A 22301-nucleotide genomic window follows, 5' to 3' on the forward strand; every position below is an offset into this window, starting at 1 on the left:
TCTGAATTTTCGAGCTTATCCTTCTTAAATCATCCTTATGTTTACCTGTCAGGGTCTCTCTTCTTAAATCAGTTATCATCAGAAAAGGAATGGAAACCTAAGGGATTTTTCTCCAGGTAAAAAAGTATGCACAAAATAAAATTCTTTGGAACAAGCTGGTAACAGTTACTATACTAAAAGAAACGTACTAACAAATGCAGTTAGTGAGGTGAACCTATGCTTCCAGTAAAGATAACAAACTGAAAATAATGAAATGCCTATTGTACCCAAGTGAAGTAGGACTTAGAGCAACATCTCTCCGTGCAAAGATCAAGTCACTTTTTCTTTCCAATAGAATATGAGTTAAAAGTGAGTGCTCTTTCTTTCCTTATGATTTGTCTTCCTTGCTGGCTTTGGACTGAAAGGATGATTTCTTGATGAAAGTACTAGCTAATGAAGGACATACTACAGATTCACTTTGCTGTTCAATCACAAACTTCCTGTAACCTCCTGCAAACCACAACCTATGTGTTTGACTTTCTCCTCTGTAATACTGGGAAAATACCAGTTCTTTTCTCCCAGTGTTTACCTGCCTTGCTCGTTCAGACTGCAAGCAATTTGAACTTTTTATTTGTATCAGCAGTGCTCAGCTTAAAATTATGTGAGATATTCTTTAAAGGTATGGTAGGCATTAATATTGTTATTACTATATTAATAGCTAGTCTACTATATCAATATCCTACTATGCTGTCAAACTGATGACGCAAAGAATAAAACTGCAAGGCACAGCAGGATAGTGCTTGGGCAAACAACTGTGAGAGGGTTAATCTAAAGACTCACAAAATCTGGGGATACTAGAGGTAATAAGTGTAGAAAGCTGGGTAATCTTTTCACTTTTGCATAGACAAAGTTGGAAAAAGAATATCACTTTGCAACCCATGATTCTGCATATTGGTCCCAAGAAATCAAATGAAGCTGAATTTCTGCATGTTGGTCTAGAATAAATGGTCAGATTTTCAATATACACTGTGTACTTTAAACATTTCCCTTTCAAGCCCTATCAATCTTCTTCTCAGTGATGTACAGTACACACAATTATCACCTCCTTGTTCTATGGTTCTCTCCAGCTGACTACTATTATCACCTCCTTATTTCAATATTTGGTTTCCTCCTCTGCTTTGCTTGCTTTCTGTCTTCTCCTATAAACACCCTCTAAGGCTATCACTTTTTCTCTTAGCTTCTGACACATACATTTCTCTCTCCGTCTGACTCCCTCTTATTTTTCACCTTTCATTCCTCTGGTTCAAGAGCAAAGGCCAAAATGTCATCCACCTTTGTCTCTGATCCAAGAATGCACATATGCATACACACACCTTCTAAAATGATTTGCAGCTGTATGCATTTTTAAATGACTTGCAGCCAGCACACATTTGTTTGTTAATAGGAACATCAGTAAATCTGTGTATTAGTAAAAAGAGATTTTTAATGGAAGTTTCCCGTATAGAAAATGATTTCACTTCCCAGTTCTTCATTTTTAAAAATGGCTCAAAATACAAAGACCAACATACATATTTCATCTTTCCCATAAATAGTTCATAACATTTTTCTATATTACACACTGTATTTGCAAAAGAATCCACAAAAATGTGCATGGCAGTGACTCAGCAGAATGGAACTCTGCATATAGGGTTTATAGAAAGCTGGTAATGCTCAGAATAACAGAATAAAAAGCTAAAAGCCTCACAAAGCAAATGAAATTTCTTTCTGTGGGAAGTGAACTTGAGGATGTGATATGCCTTTTAGGCCCATTTCTGATTAGGAAGAATTCCCTTTCTAGATATATTTGCACTTTCTATACCATGCACCATGTCAGCCTGGAGTATTTTTTGAGATACCAGTAGCACTAAATTTAACATATAACCCATAAGTAATGCCATTCTTTGAAGTGCAGGGCACTTCTGTTCTATAGAGGAATGGATAACACTACCACCTAGCTCCTCAGTTGCATTTGCATCCATAAACCTCAGAGTAATTTGTACAAGACAGCTAGCCTCTTCCTTCCAATCGGACAAACAAGACGTGGAGGCACATTAAAGGGAAATACCTACGAACTCCCAGCAAACCACCAGCACAGTGGAGAGCAGCACCCAGGCTTGTAAATTCTGGTTTGCTGCAGTAGCTGCCCTACTTGGGACACTTTATAACCAGAATCCAGCACGGTATTGTGAATCCTGTGACGGGCCAGTACTTTTTTGCTAATTGTCATGAGAGCCCCACAGACTGCAAACATTAGCTAATTAAGACTTTTTAAACTGTTTTTGATCAAACACTACATAATTTCTCTAAGATTTTTCTGTGAAATAGTGGCAGAACGAGGAATAAAACTGAAATTTCAAAAGAGAGCTTAAACAGCACTTCAGATGTGTAGTGGTACTTATTCTGAAGAGAAAGCAAGCTATGAAGAGTTAGAAGATATCAGTTAATATTGCAAAAAAAAGATGTAAGAGGATATATTGGCCATTGGTCTTCCTTTTGCCAATTTTAAACATATCCCCAACCAGTTCTATTTCTTTATAGTCTGAGTTTTTCCTGCTTAGAAAGTTTTTCCTTCCTGAAGTGTCAGAGGGAGGAACAGAGTCACCTTAGTCATCTTTAAGGTCTCTCTGGGAAAAAAAAACACTTAGAAAGGTGATTCTTTTCATTGAGTAGGGCAGCTAGGCTTGGACTTCAGTGACTGAGTTAAATGCCCAAAGGCAGATGGAATAATTCTGGACCTGCATGGCTAATGGGAATGGCTAACACATCTGTCAAAAACATTCCTCACGCTACATGCTGAGTTTCACTGAAGAAGAGAATAGCATATTCCCCTTCCTTGTTCTGACTCTCTTGTATCTGAGGAGATACTGAAAATGTACATTGTTTCTACTTATTTGAATCTATGTAAGAAAGCAAAAACAGGGGCATTGAACTGAACAGCAGGGCAGAAATCAAGTGCTGTCAAATGCTTATAGCCCACCACGAACAAGAGTAATTCCCAAGGTCACCCCAAAATCCTTGATTTCTGCAGATCAGCATGTATAAAACATTACTGCTGTGGCACTACTTCAATATATTAATCGTCAAAATATGAAATGTTTTTGCAGAAAGGCTGCCTGTTACCAAATACAAAGGCATGTAAAAAGACAGCAGTTTAAAAAGAAAAAATGTACTTTTGAACAATGATAATTTGTTACAAAAACAATGTCAAAATATCTCTTTATATTAGTGCTCCTGTGGCTATAATGATCGCAGGATACATGGAGAAGGAATATTTTTTATTTCACCAACTTCAATAGCCGGAAAAAGCATATAAGCTTTTGGGCTCAGAGTCCCTTCACCATGTCTGCTGATTCTTCTGGTATTGTGTCCACATGAAATAACCCACTTTCCAGCAATGATAAATAGGTAAAAATCTGGTCACTGAGTTAGTGCATATGTCTTCAATTGATGGAAATGCTGTCTGCCAAGCTTCAACCAAGCAGATCATAGGTCTGTAAAAAAAAGAATCTAAAAGGATGGAATTCAGTTGCTATAGCGGCAAATTAAACAAATATATGAGATACCATGGAATGCTGCAAAATATTTGCGGTCTGATTAAGTCATATTTGCCACATGTGTGAATAGTAACAGCAGAATTTAGTACCGTGGGGTACAATATAGTACAACTGAACTTTTATTGAATGTACATACTAATTCTTATCTGAGTAAGTGCTAACGAATGTTAACCAGTGTGTCCAAGGATACATAACACTGCATTTTACTGAGTGCTAAAGTAATCATAAAGCAAAGTATAGTCCTCTTAAATACATAGAGGTAGATAACAAATGCATTTTAAACAATATACTTTCAAAAAGATACCGGTATGCCTTCCTGTGTTTGTATGGCCTGCTGGAAAGACAAAGTTTTTTTGTAGCAATCACATCTAGGATGACTTGCATATGGAGTGCTTTAGAATACACAACCAATAGCAGGCAGCACACATACTAAATCTTCTTCAGAATAAGCAACCCTCCCCCCAAAAAGCTATATATTTTTTTTTTTCCAGTGAAATGTGCTCTTTTCTGGATAAAAGACCCTACTTCAATATATTTATTAAAGTCATAATACTATCACTTACGGTTTGATTCTATTATTTGCCTATGTTCTCTGGAAAAAAATACAAGAAAGAACCAGAACTCCATTATGTCAAAAGATAGAACAAGTGTCTGATTTTGACTGAGGAAGAAGAGGAGAGAGCAGACAGATTCTTTTCAGAAATGCATACCACCTCTTAAAGCATTTTTCATTTATTTTAAGGTTAAACATTATTTTACATTTACAACCTGCAAATCTGATAAATTGTGTAGTAGCATCACAAAAATGTACCAGCTTAAACATTGCAGAAGAATTGTGCATGACTCTAGCAGTGATTAGGTGAGCAATAGAAGCTGTACTGAAATCTTAATCTTAAGTGAATCTTAAAAATAAAATAAATTGGAATTCTTAATATTGTCAGAATTATTGGAATGAACATATGGAGTTTCTGTCCCATATTGCTGCTCATTTAACAAACAAAACTAGCATTCCAGGGCCAAACCCTCCTTCTAGGAAAACTGTGCTCACTATGTATTCCACACCCAGGGAAAGAGAGAAAGTCTAAGACTCCCTCTGTATGTTGTTTTGGGGCTTTTCTGTGGTCATTTTTTTTGTGCCTATAAAAATCACTTTACCAAACATCTGTACGAACAACTTCATCTGCAAATCTGTCTTTGAGCTTTTATTATCATTATTATTAATTTCACATAGCTTTGTCTATTAAAGCAGGAAGGTCTGAGATATAGATAGTACACTTCCTTACCTCTGGTGCTTCAAATACGTTATCTTCCAGCACGCCCACAACTCTCAGCAAACAGTGCATTTGACTGTTTTGATACGCAATGCACACAGTTCACAGCTGATATGAAAAAATAAGGCACTCTCTAAATAGGCTTGTTTTCAAAAGCAGACATGAAATTTTGAGGGTTAGACAAAGAGTTGAGATAATGCACCACACTGCTAGATAAAAATACAGAGATACAGAGACACCAGCATCAGTCTACAGATATCTCACAGATACACATTTTATGAACACAGGCCTCATACTAACAGTAGGTTGCACGCAGTTTTATCACTAAGCATTTTACAAGGATTTGAAGCTCTTGGCATGTCACCATGTAAATATTACTATGTCTACCCTGTAAACCTATTTACATGTCCAACAGCAACAGAAGCATTTCTATCCATCTCACTAGCATCATTAAGACATCTCCTTCCTCTCAACCCCTCTAATTAATAGATCTCAGGGAAGTTTCCCTGGGGCAAGTGATGGAAAGATATGGCAAGAAAACATGGTCCTCATTTCCTTCTTTTTACTTTTCCCTGTTTCTTTGATTCTCCTTTCCTCCTCCTTCCCCTTCTTCCTTGATCAATTTTGTGTCTCTTCCAGTTTGTCTACACTATTCTGTGGCTCCTTTTTTATTCTCTCTTCTCATCTGTTTTTTTTTTCCTTTTTTCCTTTTTTCCTTTTTTCCAAGTTGGAACAGCATCAGACCACTTTTTGATTTTTCTCTTTCTTCCTGCCTGTCTTTTCCTCTCATCCAACTATCTTTCCCTGATCTCTTTTTTGTTCTCTCTCTCTCTCTCTCCTTCTCTCCTCCTTTGACAGTCATCTTCCTTGACTTGGTGTTGACACGACATGCTTTCATCCTCTGTGCAAACAGAATGACTTATGTGACCTTGTCAACAACAGAAGGCAAATTTCAGAAAGAGATCTGATCTGGGGAGACCTTTCAGACTTTTTATTTGTAATGCTCACTTCTAGAGTAAGGTTCACACACAGGAGTGTTTAGCTGTTATTAGGTACTCAAAAATATTTTATAAAGAGCTCCCCCAATATCATGTTTTATATTCTTTTTTAAGTGTAAGGAGAAGGCTGTGTGAAGGCTGTGTGCGTGTTTTCTCTAGATTACTGGAAATAACAAATATTCAGAAGTATTCAGCACCTGTGTTTAGTTAGAAAGCTATCTTCAACCTACTGTAGAGTAGAGTTGCCTCTGGCAGATAGATAATGTTGTTAAGGCCGACTTTCGACTCCACAAAAAACACTGTGTTGTTACTGTATTAGGTAAAGGAGTTTTCCTAACAGCGTCAGAGGATGTCACTCAGAGAATTCTGTTGTCTTTGTCTAGAAGCCTTTCTCAATTTTCAGGTACTATGCTATCACAAATTCTGACATACAACCAATTTCCAAGCCCTTCACATAAGTAACGGAAAATCAAAAAAGGCTTTTATACTATTGCTGTTTTTCTCCCCAGAGTATGGGGATAATTGATACTAGTGTATTCATGTTCCAGTTGTGGAAATGGCAGATAATGAAGAGAGATGCCAGAAGGAGCAGCATAACTACAGCATGAACATGCAAGAAGTGTACAAATCCAGCAACATTATTTTCACTGTTGTTGCTAAATATTATGGGTTCCCAAGTGACCTACACCAATTGCAATTCTTTCCATCAGATAGATGTTTAGATAATAGCCATCTAGTATTGGGTACTCTGCAGGAAATGAAGTTTGTAATTACATTACATATTTCCTATGATTGTCATCAGAAAACTTTGCAATTTATGTCATAGGTAAGAACTACTTGCTGGAGCATTAAAGATCTCATTCACATCTCACATATGAAAATATTAAAGATAAATTAAAAAGAGCACTTAAGCTGGAACATCCTTGAGAGTCTTAACATAGATTTAGAAGCAAATCCAGGAAAAGGCTAAGTATCTTCTAGAAATCATCATGGGACACTACCAAGGTGCAGTATATTGTATAAAAATAGTCCTTAAATGGGATGTTGCTGTATTAGGAAAGCATTCTCAAGAACTATAATACACTTTTTCAAATTAATCATTTCTGAACAGGATTTTAGGGCAACATGCTAGATGGACATTATTTGCTGAAAGAAAGGACATTTCTCTGTACATCAGAGCAAGCATAGTGTAGCAACTGACCAACTAATGACGGAGAGACAGGTTTGTCAAAAAACCTCACCAGTTTTGGACCTTCCAATCTGTATATGCCAGGTTAGAATAATTTTTGATCTTTACATGGCTTTTCTATTTATATACTGGTTGAATTATTCAGGGAAAAAGCTTTCAACCAGAAAAAAACATTGGAATAAACAAGCCAAGCCCACTGAATCTAAGACAAGACAGCCAGGAAGAACAACAGTAGGATAGAGAGTAGGAGGGAATCCACACCACTCTCCAGTGGTCTGAGCTTTTCAGCTGAGCAGCCAGCAGTAAGAATAGAGAGCCAGCCTGTGGAAGAAGCTAGAGATGTATCATTTGGACAGGCTCCTGCATCTCAGTAACTTGTCTACCTGTCTACTATTTGTCCCAATTTTCATGCATGCTCTTGAATACAAGGATAGAGGAGACCCCTGTCTTTCTAGCAATGCCTTTGTTTTCAGTAAACAGCATAAAAAGAATACACTAGAAAATAGGAAGAGCTACTATACATTGTGGTGGCATGTAATCCATACAATAATCAGTTTTCCAGCTCCATAGAGGCAGACCATATTTCCCTTCCCTAAACTCTCCTCTGGAGTTTTCATATGAAGACAATTGTTCATTTCTGACCTCCAAAGCCATTAAACTCTTCAGTAAGTAAATTCTATCTCTATGTTTTACTTTCCTGGCCACAAATATAAGATGATTCACATTTTTAAAAAGAATTTGGGACATTGTCTATGAAAAACAAAGGAGTCTTGCTGAAATGGAATGCTAACTTGGACAAATACTGTATGCATTCATGCCATGTAAGCTGTCTCAAAATCAGCAATGCTCAAGCTTAAATTAATTCAGCCTAGAGATCTGTTTATGGGGGCATCAGTTAGAATAGGGGCAACCTCTAGTTTTATAGGCCATGCTAATACTGATGAGAGCACAACTTTTGGAAAAAGATGCTATCCATACATCATACCTAGTCCCAACACAGAGAAGTGAAATGAACGGAGCTGATAAAAATGGTATTAATATAATACACCAGTTTTAAACACTAAAGGTTAGGTTAGCCTTTAATTAAAAAATACCTAATATTAGAGATCAAATACAAAAGACAGCCATCAGAAAATGGGAAAGAATATTTGCCTGTGGAATTAAGGGTAGATACAGATAAAAAGTGCAGGACAGCTCTCAAAACATGAACCATCTTTGATGGAACATTTCAGTAATTTGGAAACTAAAATTGTAGATGAATATGTAGATAAATGATATGAATGATGTAGATAAAATTGTAAATTGTAAATTGTAGATTGCAAAGATGAATTCATCTGCATACAGTCTGATAAATACAGGAAGTAAGTAAATGCAACTCTTTAGAAATAGACCTAGGTTGAGGTATAGCCCTATTCTCTGATAACTCTCTTTAGATAGGTAGTTATTTCTAGTGATAGAAGCTTAACCTGAGCTATATAGATGTGGCCTTCACATAACAAACAGGGATGAAATCCTTGCCCTACTGAAATCAACAGAAACCCTGCCATTGATTGCCCTGATGATTTCTCAAGTTGTAGTGAGACCATGAAAGAACTGAAATTGTTGCCCATTGAAATCACGTTAGAATGGCTGCATTGGTTATGAATGAATCGACTGACTGAGATGAAAAAATGTATCAGCTTATGGCACTGTACAATTCTATTAGTGACGACTTTTACAAGTGCACAAATCTGTATTTATGAAGTACCATCTGGTACCACAAGGTACCACTTTACACATACAGATCTTTCTGTAGACGGGAATTATATATTGTTAACTTCTATGGTATATATAATAGAAATACAATTCTTGACAGGATAGCCAGTTTTATAGTCTGGTTAATAGTTTTTGACTTTTAGCTTTCTATGCAATGATGAAGCTTTCTGTGTTTTTACAAAACTTTATAAACAATATTAAGATTGAATTGGTAATGGGCTTGCATGGCCCTTGGGTCTTGTGGAAACTATGATATCACCAGTTCATTTCCCTTATGTTTTCCATTTCTAGAGAGGAACTTTTTAAAATAAGGAATTTTTTAGATGTTGAAAAAAATGTTCCTAAGAAAGAGTCATATCTCTGAGTATTACCAAGATATTACTGTGTAGTCAAGAAAATAGTTCTATATGATTATAGACAATGTTCTAAGGGCAGTGAAGGGATAAGAAAGGGGGAGAAGAAAAAGGAGGAAGAGAATAAATTACTATAACCTAACAAAGCGGCACACACGGTGCTGAACAGACCACTTCTGCCTGGGCCAATGCACTGAATCAGGCCGGCCATTTAAACAATTTTTTCATACAGTCTTCAAGGCAATCCCTTCAAGACAAATGGTTTTGATGTACGAATACTCTTGAGTATTTTGATATATGCTCATATTACTAATGAAAATATGATTGCTACTATTAGAGACACAGATTTCATGGCTTTTCATTCCTTTCCTACTTGCAGATTTTGCAGGGTAATATTGACAGCTGAGCAACTTGTTACAGCTGGTTATAATATTTCTGTCAGAGACTTCTGAAAACATGACTTTTCAACTAAAGTAAGGAATCTTTTCTGTGTGGAAATTGTTTGTTTTGGTTGAAATTTTTCACTTATTTTGGCTTATTTTCTAACAAAAATGTATTTAGGGAGAGCACTGTGAAAAAACCTGGACAGGCTGTTGACAGGTGAAGGAACATTTGAGCATAGATCACTAGGAGCTGCACCAGGCACAGCTGGGGAAGCTCACAGAGAACAGGGACTCACCAGCAACGATGCAATAACAGAAGGACCCAACTCTCACTGACAGATTTCATTCTACCAAAGGTAATGAACCTCTTTTGGTGAGTTTTGTTGCACAAGGTTAGGCTCTACCACAACCATTCTTGTGCTCAGAACAATTAACACTGAATTTGTGCAACTGCTGTCAAAATGTGCAAGAAAAGAGGAGAGTGAATGTTTATTCCAGTAAAAAACAACAGCCATGGATTTTGACTTTTCTAAAACTGTACTGTCAGAAGTCCTACCCTTTCACCAAGGGCACCTCTAACATATTCTCTAAAATTTCCTAGTCAAAATTATAACTAATAAATGAAGTGCTAGCGTTCTTACGGTAGTTTAAGAAGAAAAGATTTCTCCCCAAACCTTACACCCTCATCCCCTAAACCCCTTCATATTATGATGGGCAATGCATCAGAATTAATTAGCATGAAAGCTGGTGAAGATAAAATGATGGCTCAAACATCCGAAAGAATTAGACTGAAAGGTGGTGAAAAGCCCAACAGCCATAAGCCTCCCCTGTGACTGAGCGAAAGGAACACTTGGATAAATAGACTGACACAGTAAACAATTCCTTTACAAAAGACTTTCAAAAATGCCTTCTACAATATTTCAAATTGAAGATAAAAATGTCTAAGATGCTTGCACACAATTAATTTCAGCAAACGCTACTATGTCCAAAAATTTCAAGCAAGAGACCCCTTCAAATATTTCAGCAGGTATACATTTCTACAGAACATGAGCTTGATTTGCTGTTTAGTTGTGGCACAGAGGAGACTTCCTGAATACACAGGATCATTTGTTGTCAACTGCTTCACAATGTACATTCACGAAAAATGTTATAGGTTAGGCACTTTCAGTATGTGGAATGTCACCTGGAAGAAAGGTCATCGGAGTTGGCACTGATGCAGTGTGAGAAAAAAAATCAATGTGTGCAAGTGTATGACCTTAAAACTCAAGGGAGGACAGTGTGAACTAGCACAGTAAGAGTCACCAGAATCTTTCCTCAGCTCCACACACACATAATAATATGCTATTCCTTTCAAAACACAGTAAAAAGTACAGTATCTAGCCAAAGCTGATGCTCCTCTTTCTAGTAATAACTTTCATCCTGCTCCTTCAGAGAATTTAGAGACACAATTTAGAGAATAAATAAATAGCAATGCCATCTGCCCCACTTCACAAATGGCAATTTATCACGCTCAATGTTAGGGGATGAACCTTGACCTGGTGTGCTGATACAGTGTTTACACCCTGAAGGATGAGCTCTGTAAGAGCCAAATGGTTTGCCATGCCTTGACAGGGAAAACAAAGTAATAACAAAATATCTTGCACAGACCCAACTAGATAAGATGTGTGAAGCAAGCATGAAGCTTTTCAGCTTCAAGTACTTTATAAACAGTAGTGAGCACCTGTTGGCAAAGTGTGGTCTTAATTTTCCTTTACCATTTAAACATATAGTTGAGAGAAGGAACGTCCCACTTCTCAGATACATCATTGCCACTTGCTAGAGAGGGAAGAGAAGGTCCGTTTTGTTCTCATGAAACTACTTTAATGATTACAGATCCAGCAATTTTAAAACTGCTACATCTTCGTGTTAGTGCACGTAATTCCACATTTAAAAAAATACTCTGATGCAAGTTCTGCTACACAAGTTTGGTGTATTTGAGTAACCAGCACTTATTTTGATTTTTTTCTACAAACAAGTCCAGAAAACATACCAAGATTTCTTGAACAGGCTTACTGCAAGATTCAGCATTTTTGACAAATAGGTTTTTATTACAAATTATACTTACATAGAATTGTAAAGAAACATTCACTTAAGTTTTTCAGTCATTTCAGGGCCAAATTTGTCAGTCAGAACTTTTGTTTTGTTGGATAGAGTCTGTTTTGATTAAATTTCCTCATGACCACGATGACGTTGTAGGAGAGGTATCCTATCACAGAAAACAGCCCTTTCTCCAAATTAGCCTGGGATGTAGGAGGCACAAGATCAAATCCCCACATTGTTTCAACCTAATGTAGATTCAAACACGACTCAAAGACTCAAGGAAGGAAAGGTTTTATTTTTGCTTACCAGAAATGTTCCTTAATCAGTTCTGTGGGGATTAGCCCTAACTGTGTGCAGAGTCGAGCACAGGGAAGTCAGCGTCTTACGTGTTTGTTTATGGAAGGAAGTGTTTGCATCACTTTACTCACCATTCCATGATTTAGCCATGCTGGTATAAAATTATCAAGCAGCTTCGGGTAAACCAGCTCCCTGTCATAGATATAGATGCTCCAAAACATCGTCACAACAAACTAAGAAGGAAAAAAGAAAAGAGAAAGACACTTTTTTAACAAACACTTCTGAGCAATTAGCTACACATTTTAGATAGCAAAATTGGGCATTTAGCAAATGATCTATGAACAGACACAGACTGGTCTTCAATCCAATCTTCCTTTAATCCACAGTGTGGGTCTGGATTATTCTTTGCGTTAATAGGAGTTATAATTTTTCTTTTCTTTTTTTGACATTCAGCCTGGAAAAAAAAAATCGGTTTTTGACTTATAGGCCTGTGGCCAAGTTACAACTGAGTTCTATATTTTAGTAGCAGATGTGGCACATAAATAACTTTTCACCACTAATAGCAGAGAAAACAAATGGAAAATTAGGTAAAATCTCACTTAGAATTCATAGAACATATAAATAGGAGGCGTTCACCCTAACAGAAGCCTATAGACTGATCTTTGCACTTTTTCATGTCAGGCATCAAAACAGGGTTATTTTAAAAAAAATTAACCCTTGAAGTATTCAGCACACAATTCATGGACTGGGATCCACAGAAAAGAGTTCTAGTGTTCTGCTCATTTGCAATATGAAATTTGTCTTGGCTCTTGTCAGAGACTATTTACTAGGAGCCCAAAGAAAGATCACTATTCCTTCTAAGCTGAGGACAGGACAGGACAGGAAAGATGACTCAGATAGAATGTGCACTAGCCTAAGCTTTTGCCAAAGAGTGCACAAAATCTTTAAAGATACACTGATGTTCAAAGCAGAGGCAATATGAAAACACAAAAATTTAGAGAAATACTAGTTTTAGCTTACCTTACCTAGGGAGAAAACACAGACTGTAGACTTCTAATCAAAATACAATTGCTATTTTACCTTGAATTTAAGCTCATAGTTTCCTGGTAATAAAAGGCCTGTTGATTACAGCAGTAAAACCAGGTGAGCCAGGAGTTTTTCAATGACATTTTTCAGGAGGCATAAAGAGATCTTTTCACAGTAGTGACATGACCGAGTTTGAGAGACAACAGATATGGCTTTCAGTGAAATCAGCACACAAGTGTTAAGTTACATCTGAACCAATGCGGCCCACTATCTTACTCTGATGTGTTAGGGCTAATACGGGGGAACGGTAAGAAAAAGTGCAAGAAACATAGGCTGAGCATAGCAAGGTCAGCAAATTGCTAGTATGTATGATAGTGTAGGTATAAGTTGTTTCATATGCTTTTGACTTTGGAAAGTTAAAATTGAGGTAATAGTTTATCAATGGCACCTTGTTCTAACCACAGACATGCACACTCGGGCAGACAGCTATGTGAACGATCTGAACCACTACACTGTTCCCTCAGTGTGCATACAGTACATAGTTTCTTGGTTTCCAACACACTTGTCCATCTGTTATGATGGCTACTGGTGCCTGCTCAGATTAAGCTTGGACCCTTTGACTAGTGCACAGATGCCAGGAAAAAAAAAGGTTATGATGGACAGCCCGAAAAATATTGCAACTGTAAAGTACCCCACAAGAAGTCTCTTTTCTGGGCCAGTATTGGCACTGGCACAGCATAGCTTTTTACACACCTGCTGACACACAAGTGCCAAAGTATGAATAGCTGAACAGCTATTATTCCCTGCTGAACAGCAGGGAAAATGGTAGCAAAGTATCCTCATCTCTATCAGCTTCCTAGAAGTCATGTATTATTACAGTGGGTCTCTGAGAACCTGCTAAGACCAACTGGGATATAAAAACAGATTCCCAGGTACATGAAGACCAAGACTGGTAATGTTTTTTTCCAAGGAAGTCTTACAGCAAGGAAAATCACACAGGATTAGGTTGAACCTTATTACAGTGAAAACAACAAAGCTGGCATGTTTTGACCTGTGATTTTTGTAAGGAGCAGAATAAAACAATAGACTTTGCCAAGAAGGTAAACATAAGAAAAGAGGGGACGTGCCATCTGTCCCTTAACCAACGTCAGCCAACGGATGGAATGAGATCAACCTAGTTGGTTGCAACCATCTGGAGTTACAGACGGCAAATGCTGCTTAGCAAAGCACACAAGGTAGACATAAGGTAAAGGAAGTGCGCAAAAAACAAAGTGTTAGAGAACTAACCTATCACAGTGGACATTCAGACATGTGACTAACTGCCATGGGGAAGATCCCATCCAATGCCTGAATAGTTCATTTTCACTTTTTTACAATTAGCTCATTTGGATAAAATAAGAACTCTAATGAGGACATGCTGCTTAGCTTCCTTGGCTGGTCCTGATTTTTTTTTTACTTTGATTAATAAGCAACTGTTGGACTGGTACTTTTAAGTCACCTCTTTACTATTCTCATACCTTGGTATAGTAGAATTTTATTTGTGTTGGGTTTTGGCTAGATCACATACAGTCATACAATAGATGACCAGGATTTAGTGAGCTACTTCTTTATGTTACCTATGTAAGGCCCACTCAGAATTGCAGCTCCTGTGCTTATAAATGCATCTTCCTTGTGGCACAATTCATTACTATTGTGGACAGAATCATGGTACTACTCTTAAATGCCCAGCTGAATAGACTGCTCATATGCATGCATATGCATACATATGCTGAGTCTTTCAGGGACCCCAATACTTTTCTTTCATCCCAAGGCAAAATGACACAATGTCACTCTTCCACTTCCTCTTTAGACAAACCCAAAGACTGGAATTCAAGGAAGAAAACAGCAATTGCTTTTACGCTTCTTTGCACAGGGGTGTCTTAACACTGTCAACTTTCCAAAGATAGTAATTACTTATTGGTTAAACAGTATAAGGTTAAGCAATATACAAAAGAACGAAAGAGACCCTCTTTTGCTACTTATCCTATTCTAGGCACATTACAGACCAAAGACAACCTCAAATTTGCAAGTAGGCCTTGAAAACTGTTTGAGAATATGGAAGAGGTCACCTGTCACAGAATATCACTAACTAAATACACAGCTGCAAAATGGAAGGCTAAAAACAACACTCTCTTTTCCCACTTAAGGAAAAAAAAATCCTTCAGCTTTGCCCTCTATCTTTGAAGCTTCAGAGAAGGACATGAGAAGAACACGTGACACTACCAAAGAAGAAACTTTAAAGGACAAATTGGGAAATGGTTGGTGATTCAAAAGGAAAAACAAGTGACTTTATCAAAATACCACAGATAGAAGCAAAGGAAAACTAACAGAGGAAAGTCAGCAAAAAGAATTGCATAATCTGCTGTTTTACATGAGCCCAACCAAGAAATCCTATGCAAACGAACAACGAACCCAGTGGAACGTTGTTTTCCTGCACTATTTATTTTTGTTTTTGGCTATGCTGTACAGCGAAGTTCAATCAGTTCCTGGATGGTTTCAAGACAGAAAAAAAAATCTTTGACCTTGACCAACATTTCTTCTAAGCACGCTGTTATGCAGTTAAAGGTAAGCTTTCTGGCTGTCTCCCAAGACAGCTGTGGTTAAGCATGAGTATAAATATACTGCCTGTGAGCATCTTTGAGAGTTAAAGGCATTACATATAGAAGCAAAGTATTATTAAAGGCCGACTCCGGTAAGTACAAACTGGCACAGAGCTGGCTTTAGGTGGGATCTAATGCTAGCTCCAAATCTCACCAACTGAATGTGGTAAGGGCCAGTGAAGGAAGTCACAAGAAGCAGCAGCTGAAAATCAGGGAAGATTCTCCTCGCAGAAGAGAGTTCAGCAGTTACTTGTACCACTGCTAGCTCATGTTTCCATTGCAAGTTGCTGTTTCAGTCCAGATGAGGGCAGAATCTAAATTTGGAAGATTTTGGCAAGGTCCCCTCCATTATGGAAATAAAAGTATTTTGTAGGCTGGTCAAACAATAAGATAAGTAGGAGACACTGCAGCAAATGCCTATGCATCTGTATTTGGGATAAGATCCCTGATGAGCATTACTTATTTTCAACTGAAGAAGGGTGATCAGCTTTTCTTTTGACTGTACCAGTGCCTGCTTAAAATACCACATAGAAACAAGAGATAAGTAAGCATGTCTGGCTTTATCTATTTTGTATCACAGATTTTTTAAAACATAAATGTAAAATATAAAGAATGTGAGGGCATTCTTGCCAGTTTAGACTCAGATTCAAACTGAGCTATTAAAGCTACAGAATATAAAATATCAATTGCACAGTTTGTGATTTTCTAGACAGCAGCCTCTCTTTTAATACATAACAATACCCATTTTCTTTCTTCTTGTTTCTACTAAATACAGGCCTAAACACCTAGAAATGCCCATTTTATCTCCTCCTCCTCTTGTACTGAAAAAATTACAAGAAACATATTGATAAAACTATATTCAGTTTACACAAAACATTAATTAGCTATGGAAACTTGGCAACTTCATGATCTATGTTGAACAAACGGAAAAGAGTAGGGATAGTCTAAAAACACTGATACAGGCTCTGACTTTTAAGCTCATCTTTTCTCCATAAAGGGCATTTTATACAATGATAGCAGTGTAAATTATTCCCAGTGTAAAGCTCCTTTACATTGATAAAGGGGTGGTAAGTGCACCCAGGACAGATGAGAAATAGTAGCGAACTTTTTAAATGCCTAGGTAAGTGTTTTTTTCAGTGGACATCTTCTGATCTCTTAGTCATTTGAATAGTACCCTAAGCTTATAATAAACTAAAAAAGGGCTAGAAAGTGTTGTCCGAAGAGATTTTCAAGGAATAATGTTTCACTGCATAGAAAAAATTCATTTCTGATTTCATTTTTTAACACCTTTATCAGAAAGAGCAACAAAAGGTAAACAGTATTCATCAAGTCCTTCAAAGAAGTTCATGTTTATTTTCTGATGCTCCTAAAACTAATAGTAGGTTGGTAATTCACAGTTTTATCTGAGCCCTAGAGATATACATGGCACTACACAACACTGGAGAGATCTGATTTGCTGCAAAGATTTTGCAAGATTTGATTTGTTCCAAAGCCACCCAAGGAGACTGTGTGCCTTGGGCTGTGTTTTTTTTTTAATTTTGCTTTCAAAGGTGGAAGGAGGTTGGTGGTCAGACTTCCCAGGTGGCTTACATAGAGCACTTTTTTAGGAAGCACTAAAAATGAAAAGCTTTATTTTGTTACTTTTTTTTCACACATCACTGTTTGACTTGGGAATGGAACCCCCTTTTCTCATCTATTTTTCAGAACAAGCCATCTCAAGGGCTTCAGTAAGCAGGAAATTAAGAAAAAGCTGTGTTGATTAGCTCTTGAAAAACTAGTTAGTAGGCTTTAAAATGTTCCCCTAGTATTTGCATTTTTCCCTAAACATGCCCTGTATAGAACACTGAGTAATAAAAATAATTTAGATGTTAAGGTAATTTTAATTATTTAAGCATGACCACTGCTGTTGCATTAGAAACTCAATATGGATTTTATTCACATCTGTTTAATCTTTCTGTTTCAAGATTCCATCATGTCACTACAGGCATACCTCATTTTATTGCGCTTCGTTTTATTGTGCTTTGCAGATATTGCTTTTTTTACAAATTGAAGGTTTGTGGCAAACTTGTGTCAAGCAAGTCTATCGGCGCCGTTTTTCCAACAGCATGTGCTCACTTCGTGTCTCTGCGTCACATTTTGTACATTCTTTTTTTTAGACATAATGCTATTGCACACTTAACAGACTACAGTATAGTGTAAACATAACTTTTATATGCACTGGGAAACCAAAAAATTTGTGTGACTCGCTTTATTGCGATATTCGTTTTATGGCGGTGGTCTGGAACCGAACCCGCAATATCGCCAAGGTATGCTTGTACTGGAAACCACTGAGAAATTCCATGGAAAGCCAAGTGGGGGGTTCTCAAAAAAACCCCGAAACCCCGCATTTGAACTTCTTTTGTTTTGTTTTGTTGTTTTTTGTTGTTTTGTTTTGCTTTTGAGTGAGGAAGCTGTGAGAGAATCTGGGAAATGAGGAAACTTTTAATTTTTTCTGCAGACACTCCGGTGTATAATAACTTCCTCCTAACAAGCACCTCCAACATATTAGGATTTGACTGTATACTTTCTTACATATAAATAACTCTTTACAGAACAAAACCAGCACTAGACATTTGCTCCCTTCGGGCCTAGGACTTTTCCTACCCATAATCACAGGGCAGAAAGCCCCCAGTGAGTGGGTCAGTTTGCGTCACTTTCTGCCACCCTCCACGGTATTGGCTAATGCTTCAGCAAGTAGTAACCGTGATGTGACGAGTGCGGTGAAAGAGGATCTAGTTTCAGGAAAGAGCTGCATTCATGTGGGACCAGATGTTCAGAAATGTAAACCCCAGGCAGGTTACTGAGGCCAGTGATATACTCCGAAGCTCTTTCGTTTATCTTCCAGTAGCCAGGAGAAGAAACAACAATGAAAACAACCTTTTCAAGGCTTTTTTTTTCATATAAAATAAAGTGAAAAAATATGTGGTAAACAATTGCTCCCTCTCACCATGGGAAGGTCACCTTTAGAAATGAAGAGCAGCTGTTCAATGAGCATGGCCCTTCTTACTATTTTCTGGAATTTGTGAGTAAAATGGAAGTTGTTTTGTGTATGTAAACCACTGAGAAACGAGCTAGCTTCCAGGTATGCAGAATGTCTCTTGGGAACTGCAAACTTGTAGATGTTGCAACAGTATTTTCCAGTGATGGAAATGACTAGCAGGTACTCCTTGTTTATCAGTGGCAAAAGACATAATGCATGAAAGAAAGGCTCACAACACAGCTTAAAATTTTTCTCAGTATTGCCAAGACAAGGGAAGCTGAGATTCTCAAAGATCTTGAAAAGTTTGAAGTTCAGAAACATTGCAAGGGTGGAGAAGTACACAGACATCAGTATGGAGCTAAAATAGAAGTAGGGGAGAATCCCTGAATCCTGAATGTCATAGCAAGCATGAGAAGACTAGTGAGAGAGCCAAAAAGGTTGGGAAAATGTGTGTTTTGATGCATGTAAAGGCTTACACTTACAGATTGAAAATGGCACTTAAAAGCTTTAAAGATAAATAATGTGATGTTCTCTTTTTTCATTTCTAGTATCAACACAGTACAAAAAGCATCTGTTGCCAATCACAGTCACAACTATTTCATCATTCCCAACTTCCCTTGAAACACAAATTTATCATATATCTCTGCACACATAAAATTCATATTTGCAAGTCTGTTTATTCACAGATTTTTATAAATTGTATTAATTGACATAGGTGTTTCTTCTACTATGGCTGGAGAACAGCAGCTCATTACCCCAACAAGAACTACGGCAGCTCCCAAGAGGAAAGCCATACAATAAGTGAAAGCTACCAACTGGGTGTTTTATGAAGGAAATACCTGAAAATTGTTTCACATATGTTTTGCATTCTCTAACTTTGTTAAAGCATTCTGTATTTCTTCATATATTGTGAAATTCCACATAAATGGTGAAATCACTTTTTAATGAAGCATCTCTGAGTATATAAAATTATAAATGGTACATCAGTATGTTGAGTTTACAATGTTGTCAATTGTTAATTGATGATGGATGTTCAGCTGTTGTGAAACAGTACGAATTTGAGACCCCATATGGTTTTCTAGTAGTCCTCCCATGACAAAAAGAATATTATTTCCAAAGACTGTATTTTGAACTACTGTGCACTGAAATTAAAAATTAGAAATAGTTTGACCCCAAATTCCAATAAAACAATACTTCAATGAAAGGTTCACATATTTTTAATGTACTAAATTTAGAACTAACTTGAGCAGATCACACTTTCATGTAAAAACCTGTGAAATCCTGAATTTTGAACTGCTTTCAGTGTGTGGTATGAGACACCTTAAGACATTGAGCACTTTTTACCATTGAAACCAAAGTGCAATGTCCCAGGAGAGGAGAACCTGAACCAAAGAATAGTTTTACTTTGAAAAAGACATGTAAAAAACATATTATTCAATTCTGTCTGTATGCTTTTTCACACTACTGACAAAACCTTTCTTTTCCTCCCCCATTTTCTTCTGTTAGCTCTGAATGCCCTGTAGGATTAATAGGGAGCAATCTAGATTTTAGTTTCCCTTCTTCTCCATGACAGAATGGCTTAAATTCTGAACTCCAGTCAGGCTGTTACAGTGTGAAAACACATCTCAGTCAGCACTTTAATTACTACTGATGATGAGACATCAAAAAAAGACATGAAAAAGCGCAGCTTGACTCTTAAGATTCTGTTGGTAAAATTCACATTTGAAATTACTTGTACAATCAAGTTCCTATTGTAAACTACATTTTTTTATTTAATGAACCAAAAATAATTTTAGTAACATCAGTAATCCCTTATATACTGGATAAATACAGAGCAGTGAAACCATCTCTACCATTTTTCTCTTTCTGCATAGCCTTTTGCCAAGAGGTGCAAAAAGCCTTGCAACCAGAAAACAATCAGTAAATAGCAACTGCTCTCCCAGTTCAGTAAAGACATGAGCAGGTTAACACCATACTTACCACTCCAATGGGGAAAGCTAAAACAGCCATCATCCAGTCACGGAGGGAAATGAGCTTTTTCAGCTGCCTTTCTTGTTCTTGGCTGTCATTTCCCTTGGTGAGAAGACTGGAAAGGTCAGTCAATACACAGATACCAAAAAAGACAGCCTGGATAACCTGCACAGAAAAAAAAAAGACTTTTGAACAGTGAAAACTCCAGACATTTGGTAGATAACAGGTGCAGAGGTAGGCACACGTGAAGATACCAGCGCAGATTTGACATGGGGAATGGGAAAATATCCATTGCTTAAATACAAGTAGAATATGTTCACATAAAACATAAGTCACTTGTGCTTTTAAACTGAAAATTATCTGGGTAAGTAATATGGTCACTTAAATTAGTTTTCTAACGTTTTGTCCAAAAAATTCACATTCTGAGAACACTGAAATAAATGCTTTGAGGAGGATGTAAGTGCACAGAAAATGCGTTAATTAGATAACCAGTAAGCCTTAAAAAATTGATTTTGCTGACAGTGGGTTTGCTGTCCATTACCTCAGCCAGAAGATCCTGGCAAAGCCCCCACAGATCTTGTTCTTCATTTTCCTGGAAGAACTTACGTACACGGAAGGCTTGTTCCAAAGGTGGCGCTTTCCACCATCACCTCAGGGAGGACTGGACTGTAATGATTACCCCCTCCTTAACTTCACAAAACAAGGCCCCAAAGCCATAACGTCGGTCTGGATGGCGGAAAAAGTGAGAAACGCTCCCTATAAAAGCAAAGCCAAAGAAAAAGAAGAGCAGCTCTTTCTCTTGTGTCAGGAGCAGTCTCTGAGGCCTCTCCCTGTCTTAGACAGTCTACTCAGAAGTGAAAAATGTGTTTGAGACTTTCATTGAAATTCATCATGCATTAAAGGCTTTGACAAATCTATCATCAGCTCATTTCAGATAACAGCAATAAAACAAGCAAGTTGCAAGAGTTATTCAAGCTACTTTCTTTTCATGATGGAAAACTGTCATTTACTTGTCATTATCTTTTTTGTGTTTATCTATTTGCTTGTGATGTTGTAAGATTATCTATGGTATTAAATTAGTAATTTAATAATCTGAACCCACTGATTTGGTTCAAACTTTACTTGATCTTAGTTTGATCACTGCATTTTTCTTCCCTAATTAGCTTAGTAAAATTGTAATAAGTTAGCTCAGGAATGTTCTTGCCTGAGGACATATTAACTTGCTCATCCTTTTTAATACAGTTCAGAAAAAGTGCTCAGACCTTGTTTACTCACTTAGATTGAAGCCTGGGTCACAAACCCATATGCATCAGGTAATCTCAGGTAAGAAATCAGCAAGACATTGACATGGTTCCCAAATTGCACAGTGCTTCATCAAAAAACATAAACATATGCTTAAAATACATACTGGATGTTTTTCAAAACAAGCATGGAGTACTAGTTTAAAAGTCTGATTGTAAATTGAAGTGTTCTTCTGATTGGGACCTCAAATCAAGCAGCAGACCATCAGTAAAAAATAAGAATAGGACAGGCCCACATTTGGCAAAATGCAATTTATTATGTGCATATATTTTTGCAGAATTTAGACTATAATTAGTATCACTAAAAAAAAACCCTTAGGCTAGTGGGCCCAAATTTGGAATACGGTAGGGAAGAAGGAGGAGGGAGGGAAAAAGTGAGGAAGTTAGAATAACATAATATTGGACTCTTCAATACCAAACAGATGTTGACTACTAGAAAGAAATCCAG

At 37.2% G+C, this 22301-nt stretch overlaps 1 protein-coding gene across 1 annotated transcript in view; it reads right to left on the reverse strand.

The window, feature by feature from the left end:
* Positions 1-22301, reverse strand: part of AIG1 (androgen induced 1) — a 130061-nt gene that overhangs the window by 69338 nt on the left and 38422 nt on the right. The window contains exons 2-3 of the mRNA XM_067293629.1: positions 20562-20717; positions 12029-12130 (exon numbers count right to left, since the gene is read on the reverse strand). Coding sequence (XP_067149730.1) covers positions 12029-12130; positions 20562-20717 — 258 coding nt within the window. The remainder of the gene's footprint in view (positions 1-12028; positions 12131-20561; positions 20718-22301) is intronic.

Source organism: Apteryx mantelli, chromosome 3 (genome assembly GCF_036417845.1).
Source record: "Apteryx mantelli isolate bAptMan1 chromosome 3, bAptMan1.hap1, whole genome shotgun sequence".
Lineage (NCBI taxonomy): Eukaryota > Metazoa > Chordata > Aves > Apterygiformes > Apterygidae > Apteryx > Apteryx mantelli.